Below are 16,229 nucleotides of genomic sequence, written 5' to 3'. Positions count from 1 at the left end.
AATTATTATTATTATATTAACTGGAGGCTATCTTTAATAAATGACATCTATAAATATCAATCTTATCTCTTTTTGTTATTATAACAACAGTCTGACAGAGTTTAAATATGAACGTTCCTGATCTCTCTCCTCTTTCTCCCCTCTCTCTCTCTCTCTCTCCCTCTTTTCCACCCACCTCTCCTCTTTCCCCTCCCCCCCCCCAACCGGTCGAGGCAGATGGCCGCCCACACTGAGTCTGGTTCTAGAGGTTTCTTCCAGTTAATAAGGGAGTTTTTTTCTCTCCACAGTCGCCAAAGTGCTGCTCGTCTTGACTTCACTATGTAAAGCACCTTGAGGTAATGTACGTTATGATTTTGGCTCTATACAAAAAACATTTCATTGAATATAAAAGCTGTCATGCACATGTGAATGTTCAAATATGTTTATTCTTTTATTTATTTCTAGTAATTTTGTGGCAAATGTCTTTTCCCAGCTGGTTTGGTTGAAAGGGAACACAGAGGCGTGTCCATGTTCGGTTCCCACAGAGGTGGTGTTCTGCTGCCCTCCACAGGCGAATGCTGCCTGCTGTTTGTAATAACATGCTGAAGTTACAGTCAGAATCACACCAGATCGACTCAGACATGTGGACTTTCTTTTAAACTGTTTGCTGTAAGAAAATGATTCTTCTGCTGGAGCAGATTCAAACACAGTTCACGATCAGAACTTCATCATGCTCTATCATCTGAGCATAAAAATAAAAGAGGTATTCATGCATACACACATAAGAGTATTTTGACAGACAGTAGACAAGACCACATAATCTAATAACACCATACTTAATGATGTGTCTTACAATTTTTCTTTTTCACCAGATTTGCATAAGATACATTTTTTTATCTTTATAAAAGATATAAGATATTTATATTGTGGAAACAGGATATTTATTTTAAGAAGATGTTTGTGTTTTAATCATTCAAATGCACACAGCCACCATATTTGTACCATAGCATGGAGAAAACTCGGCTAATAAAGTATTATTTTCACCTGGGAATGTCACTCAATGAAAGTCTTGTTGCTCTTACACAGAGACACGTGATTGTCAGGAATAATTTGCAGTGCATACTGAAGGAAAACAGGCTCAGCCCACGGAAGCACTATGTTTCAATCATAATACTTTACAAACCCCTCAAAAGCTAAATGTAACTTAGTGTTGTATTCAAAGCATCGGCCAGACATTTATTTACTTCGCAGATATTAACTCTGTGTGCAAAACTTATCTATCTTGTGTAGAAGATAATAACTTGTGCTCACACGGTAAAAAAACATCATCTTTTGGGACTTCAGCGGCTCCATGTGTTTGTGAGAGTTCACTGGTTTCCAAGGTGTTTATGTTGTTTAAGTTGAGACTGAAAAGAGAAATGAAACATTAACAATACAATCCTAAAAGAAAATGGAAATGCAATGAAATCACATGTAGTTGAATATTCAGAATGACCAACATCACTGTTTTGCATTTAAGGTGTAAGACTTTAATTATGAGAATAAATATATTCTCTTGATGTGCACATTATTTGTTTCTGAGTAAAACCTCTACAGACCATCTCTACATTTAAGGTTAGACTTCAAATGTTCCCTTTTTGATAAAGCCTATAGTTAGGGATGGTTCAGTTAGGGATGGTTCAGGCGAGTCCTCAACCATCCCTGAGTTATGCTGCTATAGGCCTAGACTGCTGGGGGAACTCCCATCATGCACTGAGCACTTCTCCCCTTCTCTCTGTCTCTCTTTTTTCTCCCATAGTCTCTTTCTCTCTCTCTTTGCAGGTATCTCTGACTCCAGAGCTGCAGGATAACAACAACACTTGTTATTATTAATATTATTTTAGTATTATTATTAACAATAATACGTATTATTAATTAATTATTTTATGAACTGTTGCTGCTATCATTAATAACTTTAAAATTACTACTTTACACTCTTATTGTTTTCATTCTAACTAGTCAGAGCTGAAACCTGATGGTGCACAACTGTTCCTGGTCCCTCTCTCCTCTCTCTCCCCCTCTTCTCCCCCTGCCCCCTATCTCTCTCTCTTCTCTCCCCTCTTTTCCACCCATCTCTCCTCTCCTCCCCATTTTTCCCTGCTCACCCCAGCCGGTCGAGGCAGATGGAGTCGGGTTCTGTTGGAGGTTTCTTCCAGTTAACGAGGGAGTTTTTTCTCTCCACAGTCGCCAAAGTGCGGCTCATTGTGGGAACTGTTGGGTTTCTCTATAAATTTAAGGTCTTGACCTTCTATGTAAAGTACCTTGAGATAATGTATATTAGGATTTGGCACTACACAAATAACATTGAATTGAATCTTCAGAAATACTAAAACCAATCATGTCTCGAAATCAATGAGATCGCAGTTTTTCTCCATTATGGTGTGAACATTAACTGAAGCTATTCTGAACTGTATCTGCAGAGATTTATTATTGCACTGTGCTAACACTTGATTGGCGGAGTGAATAATTGTATGAAAAAGCAGCTGCACAGGAGTCCCTATAATAAAGGGTGAGTGTATTTAAAGTAAGGTTCGAGTCCACTGCGGCAGAAAGGAAACAGAGTGTATGATTATTGTTCATGTTGATTACAGGTTATTACTAGGCATCATCATCCGTCAGACCACACAGTCGATTTTACAAACATGTGCTTATCCCTGTGTTAATGTCCAGTCATCTCTTCAGTAATGTGAAGGACTCTTCAAGTAAACTTTTGTCAGAACAAAAAACATTTGTTTCTGGGAATGTTTTATTGAACTGAGGTGTTGTGTTGATAAAACAGGAAAGACTCACTCACACTTGAACAATGAACTGTGGAGTAATTTAATGTGGATAGTATAAGTGTAGGTCGTACAGAAGTGATTTAATGTGCCTACGTATTGAGACATTAAAGTACTCGGTTTGATGTGTACATGTACACATGTATGCTATAGTGTGTTAGCCGACAATATTTGTGCAATACAGCAAATTTTTCAGGATATTACATGACTGCCATGTTATGACCACAAATTAATTACTGCTTACAATTGATGTATGATTTAAACAAATAAGTGTAGGATAGATCATTGAATACTCAAGCACTGCAGTACTTGAGCAATGCAGCAGTGCTGTGAAATTAGATAGCATACGTATGTGGGCCACTTGCTGCACATCTCGTAAATGCGTTAAAGTATTCATCCATCCATCTGTTTTATGTACTGCTTATCCTTTGAGGGCCTCTGGGGGCTGGAGTCAATGAGTTGCAGTATAGTACTGATTGTGGGGAAAGTGAGATTAACATACTGTGGACCAACATACTGTGCACGGCATCAGGTCCGAGAGTGACATCTACATTAGCACAGGGAGAATATGGATTAATATACACGAGTGCATCAGATTGAAAACTCTGCCAACCACTGACAGTGAAGACTAAAAACTCTTGACTCTGAAAATAGGTCCGATATCACTTTCTGCCTGCAACAAGACTAATAGGTTCTTAATTTGCACTTTCAATCCAACCCCCTGTCACTTCATGTCTGTTTGTTCTATTATTACAACGGGGTAACGCAGCAGTGTAGATGGGTCTGACAGGTCTGCACTGGACTAGTGAGGCAGCTGAGAACAGACGTGATGTTCAACGTGATAGACGACCAATCTCAAGGAAGTTTAGACTGCTGCTGAGATGAATGGAGGGATGAAGAACAAAAGCCAGTAGACTTGTAAGGTGGGAAGATGTGACAGTCAATAGAGGATTGTGGCTGTCGTCCCCCTTCATTGATCTATTGGGTCAGGCATAGCAAAGACAGATCAGCTGATCCGATGGGATGCTGCAACTCTCTTCAGTCCCTTGTGGTTCCTCTTGTGATGCATCACACCGGCTGGTGGATCAGCTGTCTGACTCACTTCACCTCTCCACAATCTGCATGTCCAACCTGTTAGAGCTGCAGGCTGCATTCACATGAGGTGAAATATTGAGGTCATTTTAGGGCAACCATTTTGGATCTATCCATCCTCCATAGAGGACATTTCATTTAATGCAGGTTATCTTTGTTATGCTTTCAAACCCAGTGTCATGTTAGTGTGTGGGCACGTCGTGTTCCTTCCAAATAACATGTTTCCTCTTGTAGCCATGTTAAGGGGGCGTTTTCACGGAATTCTCCCTCTATTGAATTTTTCCCCTTTGCAGCATCAGTAGCACAGAGGCGGCCTCCGACCACACTACGCTGTTCCTGCTCTCCCCTCCGTGTGTGCGCGCGTGTGTGTGTGTGTGTGTGTGTGTGCGCGCGTGTTTTCTAAGGTTGGGAAGAAGCCAGGCTACGCACACGGACAGCAACTAAACACGAGCCAAACAAAACGCGCCGCCGGTCACCGGAGGGGACTCGTCAGTCTTCCGTGCAGCAGCATCTCGGGGGAGAAAACAGGTAGAAACTACTTGGGGAGGGTTCCTTCATTTTTCATGCCTGGGCTCATATCCGGAGTGACGGGGACGCTCCACTTCTCCGCGTCTGGTGCGACTGCTCACATGCAGGGGGCTGCTGGAGGGGACGTGGCGGAAAAAGACGGAGGGGGGCGGGCAGGGTTTGTTTGAATAGAACGGGCTGCTTGTGGTGGATGTCGATGTCGTAGAGGAGCTAACTCAGTGAAGTAAATAATAATTGTGCAGAGCTAAGAGCTGCCCTAGCTAACATGTACAGTAGCTTCACCCCCCCCCCCCCCTGATGATTTAATGCTAACAGTCAGATACACCGCTCCGTGTGTGCGGGTGTCGCCATGTCAGGACTGGTGTTTGATGTAAAGAACATAACAATGTAGCTTAACGGTGCTCCGCTGTAATGTCAGCCCGGGCACTGTAACGTTAGCCTGCGCGGCCCTGCTCGGTGCTCACGTCCCCGTGCGCCGAACACCGCACACATCGCCATATCCCTCCACCTTCAGCGCCGGGCAGCAGTGGACTCCTGCGTTAATTAGTGCGCTCGGTCAGATGACAGGTCCGGTGGAGGCCGCAGCTCCGCTCCGCTCCGCGGCTCTCAGCTGCGACCTGTCCGCACAGACCCCTCCAGGACACAGCGCTCACCTCCCCCCGAACCTCCGCGGCCAGCGGCTGCTCTAGCGGAGGAGACGATGGAGACGATCCGCGGACATAACGGTTCCTTCATAACACAACACTCCACTTTGTATACAAACATGTCAGAGCACTTCCTCCGCAAACACCGTGTTAGCTTAGCTCAGTGGAAACCCTTCTCCAAGTCTCTCACCACTGTTTATCTCACATTTAATCCAACACCCATCAATCATCTGCATCGTTTTAATGCGCTTTATTCCTCCAATTATGAATTAACTGTCAATGCTGAAGCTTTTATGGAGGGAGCAGTACATTTTCATGTTTGTTGGCAAACTCAAGCTCTCATAATTCCAGTGGTGAAACCACTTGCTTGGCATCGATACTAAAATATAAGATATACAACGTGGAAAGCGTCAGTTCACCTATATTACAGTAAAGTGGCCAAAAACTAAAAAGGAGTTATTTGTCCACATGAAATACCGTCTACCAGAGAAAATAGTCCTTATGAATAGTGTCTCCTGCTGTGCTGTGGATTATCCTGGGTCACAGGAAGTTGTTCTGCCATGATAAATGCTAAATGGACTATATATATATATATATATATATATATATATATAGCACTTTTTCTAGTTTTATTGACTTCTCAAAGTACAGTATAGTACAAATACATTAATTTGTACAGCGCTCCTATACAAAGGACTTTTCTATCACCCACCGTTTGTACGTCAGGTTCAGTATCTTGCCCAAGGACACTTGGAATTCAGACTGAGGGTGTTGGGGATTGAACCAGCGACCTTCTGGTTAGTGAATGACTCTCCTCATGAGCCACAGCCAATATACAGTATATATATTTATATAGTGCTTATATAATGACTTTTTCTCGGCTCGATGAGTTTTGCTTTACAGTACAGTTAAACCATTAACACACTCAAACATGTGCAGCACTGTGTATCACACATCTCTTGTCAGATTCATGTGAAATGGAGGAGCCGGGGGTCAAACCCCCGATGTTCTGTTTAGCGGATGACCCATTCTACCTCCTGATCCACATGTATTTGTGTGTAGCTTTGTGCAGTTATTGATGTTCGAGGTGGCCATGATCGAGGTGGCAGCTGATGGTGGATCCTGATGGCGGCAGTGGACAATGACTGTGGACTATAGTGGCATCCGATCTTGATGGTGGATCATGATCTTGCTGGCTGCTGACCATAGACTATGATTGCAGCAGGACTGCTCGATACATAGTATTTCTCCTCAGACACTCGACCATTAATGACATTAATCCACCAATTCACTGACCTTCAGTTATGCTTCAAAATGTTTACCCTTATCAATGCTGCTAAAACCTTTATCTTGATGATGTTCTCCTTTACACTTGACATCTATTGCACTTCTGTCCGTCCTGGGAGAGGGATCCCTCACATGTGGCTCTCTCTGAGGTTTCTACCTTCTTTTTACCCTGTTAAAAGGGTTTTTAGTAGTTCTTCCTTACTCTTGTTGAGGGTTAAGGGCAGAGGATGTCACACCTTGTTAAAGCCCTATGAGACAAACTGTGATTTGTGAATATGGGCTTTACAAATAAAAATTTGATTGATTGATTGATTGATGTTAATCACTCATTGGGGTTGTACTCCCTGTGTCCAGAACAAGATGTCAGCCAGAGGCGGAAAGAAGAAGGCCACCAAGCTGTCCCGCTCATCCAGGGCGGGCGTCATCTTTCCTGTGGGGAGGATGATGAGGTACCTGCGCACTGGCACGCACAAATACCGCATCGGCATGGGGGCGCCTGTCTACATGGCAGCGGTCATCGAGTACCTGGCAGGTAGGTAGCATATAAGGTAAAACTGGGTTCATTCCTTTACATTAGAATAGGGATTTGATGGTTTAAAGTACATTTTGAAAAAAGAAACTATGGTTTTAAAACTGAAAAATAAAGTTCTAATGTCTGGAATAAGTGTTTAGCTCTTTTCAGTGCTATTGATCTGTGTAAAGTATTTATTTGCTCTAAGAGTTTGAAAAAAAACCCCAGCTCAGCTCAGTTAATATAATTACACTGTGTAATACAGAGTGCAACAGTTGTGTTTACAAGGCAGTAATAGTATATAGTAGGTCACCATTATAGTGTTCAGTGTATATACATGTCTCACTACTGTAATCATCAGGGACAAAGGGTATTGACAGGTGAAGGATCACATTCCGTCATTATATCATGCAACTTATATTTATTACACGCAGCTCAGGATTCATTTGCCTCTGCTTAAAAGATATTATACCAGGAAGTTTTCTGACATTATATATGAATATGTCCATGTTAATGTGATTGTGAATGCACAGGGAGTTTCAGCAACATGGCTCAGAACCCTGGGAAGACACTTCATACCCATGTTGTATTGAGTGATGTCCAGTATGACCAATGGTTTACACAGATCATTGAAGCCATGTGATTCGTTGGACAACCCAGGAGCTCCCGCCCAGCCTAGTCTGGTCTTCCCTTGCTTCCTGATTTTGACCTCTGTTAAAATGTGCTCAGAAATCCCAGAATGCAAAGCTGAAAGTGCAGATTTAAATCCCAGCAAAGGGACTGTTGAGTACATGAAAAAAAGTGTGTTGAAACTTTCATGTCTGTGAATAAAGAGAGAATTGCAACTTTGAAAAGAGTGAAGCAATTGTTTCAGACATTCAGATCTTATTTTAAAATTTTGAAATCCTATTCAAATACTAGTTTTTTTATCACAGAATATGAGCCAAATTCCACCTGATGTATATATAAATATACCCGTGTCCGACTGAACCCAACCAGTGTCTCCTTTGGTGCTTTATAATCAATGTTTGTCATGTGTCCTATTATTGGGTTTTGCATGTTTGTACATTTATTGTTGCAGTTATGATGAATATGATATAATAAATCAGTCCCTGATTGTGTTGTGTTTAACATTCTCAGATTTTTGTGTTCATAGTTTAAACGTTTACTCCATGTCAACATACAACAAAAAGACAGAACGTAGACAGTAACAAAGAAAACTAACATTTGATATATTATGTTCCAACAACTAATCACCAACTAGTTTTTAGCACCTTCATGGACTTTGTTAGAGCAGCTTAATGATACAAACTATAACAGGAACAGCATTAATGATCACACAGGTCTAATTCTTATAGAAATAACAATTGGACTATAGAAGTGTCCTGGCCTATAACACAAATACAATCAGAAAAAAGACTTTCTATCTTATGTTTGTTTGCTGTGTCTATGTGCACATCTCTGCTGCAGCAACCCGGTTTCCTCACCGGAGAGTTTGGTCTAATCTTCTTGGCTGTTGTGTTGTGCTAGAGCACTAGAACACACACTGCTTGTTTGATGGGTTTCCACACACTGTTCTTTCTCCTCTAAGCTGAGATCTTGGAGCTGGCAGGAAACGCAGCACGGGACAACAAGAAAGGACGAATAACTCCCAGGCACATCAAGCTGGCTGTGGCCAACGACGAGGAGCTCAACCAGGTAATATGCTGCTCTACGAGTGGAGCCACGTGCTCAGAGTCACACTGTGTTGTTGCAGTGAACTTTCTGTCATTTAAAAAAAAATAATTAACTCTTTATTGTAGTTTTTTACAGTAAAAATTGGCTCATTAAAGTCAAAGACAGTTTACAATATGTTTTCATTACTAGCAAGCAAATGAGGTGCTGGTGAGAGGACTTTTTAATTATTCATATTTTCAAATATGATTGTCATCCAGATTGTTGATACAATTCTTAATTTCTTCTTAATACATCAATACAAATAGACAAAATAATGGCATCTATAAATATGGAAGTTAAGTTCGATTAATAAATGTATTATGACTGTTGAAAGTTGATATGGTGAATTTGTTGATTAACAGTTTCTTACTACATCTTTTTCCATCACACACAATTCATACACTGTTGGAACAAAATGTGCTCAAAATGTGCCAACAGTGTCAGGGGCAGTTTGGGATCAGTGTCTGGAAGTGTCAGGTATCAAACCATCAACCATCTGCTTAGCAGATGACCCTCTCTACCTCCTGAGTCACAGCTGCCCCATATCTATATATATCTAAGTTCAATTCATCTTAATTAACAATATGGACAATGTAAATAGTAAAGAACAGTAAACAGTACAACCACTGGTTCTTGACGCGTGTCTGAACTCTTCATCAGTGGGTCTTTACAGGGCCGTCATCATCAAGGTGCGGAATCATCACTTTCATATTAAATATAGAATCCAAAATCATATGATCAAGTTAAAAATAGGAAATGAAGTAACAGGCCACAGACTGAATTTAGACGTTTATATTTAATGTGTTCAGTGTGTGACCAGGGAGTTGCAGACTTCTTTGTATCTTCAAGCAAATCACAGTGGTCACAGCAACATCAACATCAACAAGTGTTTTTTTTAAAAACAAAGTATTGTCTAAAATTAATAAAAACATGTCTCAGTTTGTGTAACAGTGTTTGTGTACTGGGATAGGAATGAGAACACTTCAGTACTTGCCATTCTGGTGATGTTTGTACTATTATTACCTAATGGTACAGAGCAAAAATGAACTGTAACTGTAATTCAGTTTAATAAGTTTATCTGATCACACAAATGAAGGCTTTTAACATGACATTATCCAAAATACCCACATGATTGAGTCGTGAATCTCATCTGCTCTCGTGTACGTTAACTCGTTCTCTGTCCTGCACTTCAACACTTCTTCAACATCTCCCACATATATCGGTTTCCTGTGGCAATTTTCTCTTGGCTATTGTCCACTCCTCATACCAACAGACAGGTTTAAAGGGTTAAAGCTAAGTTCAGTCTTCTCTCTCCGTTCAGCTCTGTTTCGGTCTCGATCAGCCATCACATATCAGGCTCTTTGTGTTAATCAGCTGGGGTCTCATTTATAAAACAGTGCGTGGGATTCATACTAAAAGTGTACGTGCGCACAAAAGCCGGAAATGGCGTACGCAAAAGAAAATTCTGATTTATAAAACCGTGCGCACGCACACTTGAACGCAATGTTCGCTTTATAAATCACAGTCCACCTGGAAACGTTCGTACGTGGATCTGACTCCAAGTCCGCCCTCCACACGCCCACTTTACACCATAAATGGTCAACGCAAAGCACGTCATGAATATTAAATTATCCTGCTGACCAATGGGTTTCCACCGTGAGTCCTGACAGGGTCACGGCATCAAGCGATGAGAAGAGGAAGTGAAACTTTCTGACACTGACATCGAGGTGTTTGTTAGTGAGGTGGAGGTGAAGAGCGATTTTATTGGACAGCAGTGATGTCACTAATAAAGAAAATACACTGATACTCTGCTGCTGCTGCTGTGGATAACACAGTGAGTGAGAGTGAGGACGATAGAAAGAACGGAGCCTGAAAAAAAAAAAGATCCAATTCAAAGGTGGAGGCAAACAAAAACCACTCTCAGAATTTGAGGGAACTTGTTGTAATGTCTGTTAGTATTTTAATCATCCAAAACTGCAGGATTATTAAATTCAGAGACAGCTGTGATGTCCTCAATCTATAGAATTTAACATCATTATTATTATATGCTTGTGTTTGTACTGGCATGGCTCGGTTCCGTCGGTCGATCTGTGTGAATCTGGACTCAGTTCAGCTCAGAGATCACAGATCAATAGGATCTCGATCAGCTGATCAGACACCGCTGAACCCTCGCTTCCTCCTCATCCTTCCATTCGCGTGCACACATCACGCAGAATCACGCACCAGTGTCACGGCGGTATTTATCTATTTAGAGCAACCGGACCGATTACGTCACATCAGTGGATCCTCACCTCCACTCTGGGATATTGTTTGGAAAGTTTCTTCACTTCTTGTAAGTGATCTCCAGTCCGCTCTGTGCGCCTGATGGCTCAGTCCCGTTCACTGCAGTGATCTGATGATACACGCACAGTGTTAGAAGATATTATTAAAAACTGTTAATGACTCGGCTCTGTAACTGCGCTGTTTAATGGAATCTGAACGTAATTTGCCGTAAATTGTTATATATATTTTTCAATTAAAAGGTTTGTGTGGAACAGAAATGTCGCGCGAGCAAAACTAAAGCTGTTGGTTTAATGTAAATGAGGAAGTGGATCAATAACCTGGCTTCAGTTCACCACCTCACGTCTGCGTCGCCACTTTCCCGTCTCCAAAACGTTCGTACGCATGGGTCAGAGTTTGCGTGGAAATGCGTAAATTTTCCCGTCAAGTTTGTTTTTATAAATCCCAACGTTTGCGTGAGAAGTGGCGTACGCACGTTTCAGGCCCCGTTTTCTGCGTAGGCAACGGTTATAAATGAGACCCCTGATCTCTAACTGTGGCTGATCAAGTGACTTCACATGTGTTTTATATTGTGTGACCTTGAATGAAATGGTGCATCCATAACAAATGATGATGGGTAATAGTTCTCATTATGTCATTATTGTTATATTATTATGAATGTACTGTCCTCTCATGTTACTGTGAATGAAACTTTCCCCTGGAGTGTGAGGCCAGTGCATGGTGATAGTAAAGGTTTCAGCTGACAGATGTTGTAGCAGCTAAAAGTCCTGAAGGTGGAAGTATCCCAACACTGTGGTTAACAGTCATTTCACATCTGCAAGAGAAAGGAATGTGAGTGGTTGGGAAAGTACATCGTCAAACTCTTTCATTTCGGACATATTTTTCTCCGTCAGCTTCTACGGGGGGTGACCATATCAAACGGAGGGGTTTTGCCTCGCATCCACCCGGAGCTGCTCTCAAAGAAGAGGGGGGCCAGGGTGAAAGTGGACCAGTCATCCATCCCTGAGAAACAGGAAGAGCGCACAAAGAGCAAGAAGCCCGTCAAAACCATCAAGAAGGTCAAAGGCAAACGAGGCCGAAAGCCAAAGGTCAGTCCGCTCTACATGAATGAATGGAACACACAGGGAGGTGGGGGGGCTACAGCTTGTATCTTTCTAAAATCTGAACCGTCCAGCTTCTCAGTGATCAATGTCCACTTAACGCAGGGATTTGCCAGAATCTTTGTGGTGAGAAAGAAGCCAGGATCTCACTGATTGTGTCACTCACTATTTGTTCAATTATTCAGAACAAGTAGAAACAGTCTCCAGGTGTTGCGTGCACAAGAGCACTGAGACCTGTGCTGGACCACGATACAAGCCCAGAGTGGACATGTCTATAACTTGTGTAAAACTATTTTATGTTACGGTGTTCACACCTGCTCAAACAAATCGCACCAAGCAGGAAACCAACCAACAGCCTGAGTCCTTCGCTCATTGGAGCTGCCTGTTGATCTGATGTTTTGTATTATCGTGGAGTTTTAATACAGATACAAAATAACACTTTTTTCAGTGGCTGTGGTTTTTAATTTTTCGTGAGCTTTCTTCTGACAGAGCTTTTTTTCAAGAGCACTTTAGTCCAACTAAGTCTAAGTTCAAGAAGCTCAGAGTTCCAGCTGAGCTGAGGAACTGGACTATATGTACATACATGTGTGTAGATGAACAAATGTGTTGGACTGTCCATCAAGAACATTTGTATTAAGAGGACAAGATATATTGTTAAAAGCTTCAGCTAATCTCATTGGAGGACCTTCATTTTGCTCTGACCAGGGTCAAGAATGAATGTTAAACATATATTTAACCTTTTTCTGTTCAACAAAGTACACAGACACAGACAGTGTCCAATGCATCTGTGATAAATGAAAAGCTAAATGAAGAAAAACATCATGAAGCTAGAAAAGTGTAGAAACAGGAAATCATGAAATATCCAATCTAGGTACAGTTGGACCAAGAGTTGAATGTCACCTGTTGATTCCAGACACTTCTTGCACTCAGTGCTAAAACATATTTCAGTTGGTTCTCAAGTTTGACAGCCAGCTCCAGAATGTATGTGTACCAGTTACCATGTAGGTGTGGTTTAATGTTCCTTTCTTTGTGTACATCTGCCAAAGAGCACAGACAACGACAAAGAGTCTGCACCAAACTCCACAGCTGAGGACGGTCCTGGAGACGGATTCACCATCCTGTCAGCGAAGAGCCTGTTCCTCGGACAAAAGGTAATGTGCATTACTAAAAGGCCAGTCAGTCGACACTTATCTTCAACATGTATTATGGAGACAGATCAAGAAAACTCACTGTGTGGTTAATGTCGTGAATCCACAGCTTTCACTAACAGAGAGTGAAATCAGTAAAATTGGAACAATCAAGGTGGAAGGGATAATTAACCCGACAAACGCAGAGATGGACCTCAAAGACGGAGTTGGTGAGGACGACATGTTCTTGTGGATTCAGTTTTTTATTGAGAATGTTTTCACCCCCCTTTATCCTGGTTTGGTGCTCACCTGCTGCTGTGCTCCGTGTGTAGGCAACGCTCTGGAGAAGGCTGGAGGCCGGGAGTTCCTGGATGGAGTGAAGGAGCTGCGGAAAGCACAGGGGCCCTTGGAGGTGGCATCAGGTACAAACCTTCACATGTGCTGTGTGGCGTCTGTCTTTAATGATGAGCCACAGCAGCTTCAGGAAGTATTCAGGCCTCTTCCCCTTTTTGATAGACCTTTTGTACTGTTGTTGATTTAGGAGTTTCTTAGAGCTTTTTTGCAAAATTAATAGAAATAGAAAAGTGAAACCTCTCATATACACAGCTTTCGCATCCTGTTTTCTTGAAATAAAAGTTGTGTTTGCTGACTAACTGACAAACTGAACTGATTGGACGCACAGTAGAAAGACTAACACCTGTTTATTTAGGGTCCCATAATTCACTCTGCATTTCAGAACAAAAACTAAGCCGTGCAGTCCAGAGATCTCTCTTTAGTCCTCTGTAATAGAAATGCAGCCATTTCCAACTGTGAAATAGAGGTTTGGATCCAGCAGGACTTTTCAGCAGAGTTGACCTTCAGGACAAACTGTGGCTCAGGAGGTAGAGCGGGTTGCCACCAACATGCTGAAGTGCCATTGGGCAAAATACTGACCCTGACGGCTGTGATGATTGATGTGGGACAGAGGAAGTGCTGCAAATAAATGCAGTGTGTGAATGGGTGAATGGGACTTGTACTGTAAAGCATTGAGCAGTTGAGGAGACTGGAAGAGCTCAATATAAATACACTCCATTATCTATTACTCTTCTCAGCTCTTAACGTGGCAGCCACTGAGGTTCTCCTGGGCCATATCACTCAGTCTGGAACCTTCTAAACAAAGAAAGACTATTCAACTTAGAGACAATGGCAAAGGCCGGCAGAGAATGAATGAACTGTGACACACACACATGCATTCCTCGTGTATTTAAGGACAAAACTGTTGCATGAAAAACAGTAGTATGTTCAACAATTTTGAAAACTTTGATTTGTTAAAAGCCAATCACTTTTAGAATTAAAGAGAATTTAGGACTTAGGTAATAAAGTTAATGAATGAAACCGGTCTGATCTAAAAGTCTGTGTGTTCGCCCCCTTCAGTGGCAGTGAGCCAGGCCAACGGGATGGCAGCGCGCTTTGTCATCCACTGTAACGTCCCCCAGTGGGGCTCGGAGAAGTGTGAAGACCAGCTGGAGAAGACGGTGAAGAACTGTCTCTCAGCAGCAGAGGAGAAGAAGCTCAAATCTGTAGCTTTCCCTTCACTTCCTGCTGGACGGTGAGCTTCACTCTGACACGCCTCACTCATCAAACACACCTCAGACACCTCAGACACCTCAACCCCTGTGTGTCAGATCAGCAGAGCTATGTTCTATGTTTTCAAATAAAAACAAGGTGTATCATACACTAGGCTTCCAGACTACTCCAGAGTTTTAGAGCCACTAAAACAGAAGTTTGGAAACACTGCAGGCGCCATTTTAGTTTGGAAACTCCTCATTGTTGGTCCAAGAAAAGAATCCATTGCTGTTCCTCTAACTGCGGAGTAGACTTGCTGTTGACCAGTGCATGTGAAGGGTCTTGTGATATATGTTTTCAGTAGTGTTAGTATGGATGGGGATTATTTCTGATACGGAGCAAAACTACTTGTCTGGACAGAGATTGTCTGGTTTCAAAATGAAAACACAGATCTGTTGGTGTAGCTGGATCCCAGGATGCAGAGCTGCTTTCAGTCTGAACGTCCACTCTTTCACACAGGGATCGAAATCTGATAACTTGGACTGCGCAGATAGTTCCAGTCTTTTAGCCACTTTATGAAACAGCCTCCTGCAGCTGTGACCAGCGTTTGTCATATTTAGTCACAGAGTTGCAGATGCAGCTCCATTTGTAATCCGTCTGCTCACAGTGACACTTCACATCATTATCTCTTACAGCTGCTCTTCAGCTGCACATCCTCTTCATCGCTGTTAAAGCGTGTCCTGTGTGTAACATCAGCCTCTACAGCTCCGCACACACTGACCTAACAGCTCTGTTGATTGTCTCCCGCAGGAACGGCTTCCCAAAGCAAACCGCCGCCCAGCTCATCCTCAAGGCCATCTCCAACCATTTCGTGTCGTCCACCAGCTCCTCCCTGAAAAACATTTACTTTGTTCTGTTCGACAGTGAGAGCATCGGAATATACCTTCAGGAAATGGCAAAGCTGGACGCCAAGTGAGGATTCCTGTTTCAGGCATTTGTTTTTCTAAGTGTTGTTTGTTGCTGATGGTGTAGATAGGTGACAGTAGGGGTTTTGGTTCTGTCTTGGTTAACGAGGAATAAAAAAAATATTTGTGAGTGGAGTGTTGTTCACGTTTATGTTCCACTGTCCCTTCAAGAGATTGCATTCTTTCTAGATTAGATAATTTAAATCCGTACAGTTTGCTGTTATGGTTCCTTGTTTCACCGATGTTTTTACATTCCATGTACAAATATAACAGTTTTTTTCCTGGCCTCTGTAGTTTCTGATACAGTTAGTTTACTAAAAAAAAAAAAACTGTGGTTCTCATTTTGCTTTGAAATAAAAACCCAAATGTTTTACACCAGAGATGTACTCAGACGTGTTTCCTACCGTCTCACTTATCATTATATGCCAGCGTCATCAGTATCTTCATTCACCAGCATGTTAAGTCAATTTTTAATGCGTCTTTAAAGGCAAGCAGCAGAAATGATGTTTTTGTCACGGATTTTACAATCAATGTTTTCATGCATTGAAACTGAATTAGCTTTATTCTCCTCACATGTGTAGGTTAAATGTAAGTTTGAATGATTTACTGTTCAATGTTCAGACCCCAGTTAACAACTCT

At 41.9% G+C, this 16,229-nt stretch overlaps 1 protein-coding gene across 4 annotated transcripts; it reads left to right on the top strand.

Annotated features, from left to right (window-relative positions):
- The first annotated feature begins 4,180 nt into the window (after positions 1-4,180).
- Positions 4,181-15,968, top strand: LOC118119017 (core histone macro-H2A.2). Of its 4 annotated transcripts, none has more exons than XM_035172660.2 (9): positions 4,181-4,415; positions 6,701-6,878; positions 8,449-8,555; positions 11,747-11,941; positions 13,000-13,104; positions 13,211-13,310; positions 13,413-13,502; positions 14,494-14,668; positions 15,436-15,968. In XM_035172660.2, the coding sequence occupies exons 2-9, from the start codon at positions 6,707-6,709 to the stop codon at positions 15,599-15,601; spliced, it is 1,110 nt and encodes a 369-aa protein (XP_035028551.1). In that variant the 5' UTR covers positions 4,181-4,415; positions 6,701-6,706; the 3' UTR covers positions 15,602-15,968. The 4 variants fall into 4 exon arrangements, with proteins under 4 accessions (XP_035028551.1, XP_035028552.1, XP_035028554.1 ...); XM_035172661.2 differs by lacking the exon at positions 4,181-4,415 and adding an exon at positions 4,458-4,638; XM_035172663.2 differs by lacking the exon at positions 4,181-4,415 and adding an exon at positions 4,713-5,140.
- The last annotated feature ends 261 nt before the right edge of the window (positions 15,969-16,229 follow it).

The sequence above is a fragment of the Hippoglossus stenolepis genome, chromosome 12, assembly GCF_022539355.2.
Source record: "Hippoglossus stenolepis isolate QCI-W04-F060 chromosome 12, HSTE1.2, whole genome shotgun sequence".
Taxonomy (NCBI): Eukaryota; Metazoa; Chordata; class Actinopteri; order Pleuronectiformes; family Pleuronectidae; genus Hippoglossus; species Hippoglossus stenolepis.
Note: the sequence above shows the minus strand (reverse complement) of the source record. Positions and strands in the feature narration are given on the sequence as shown.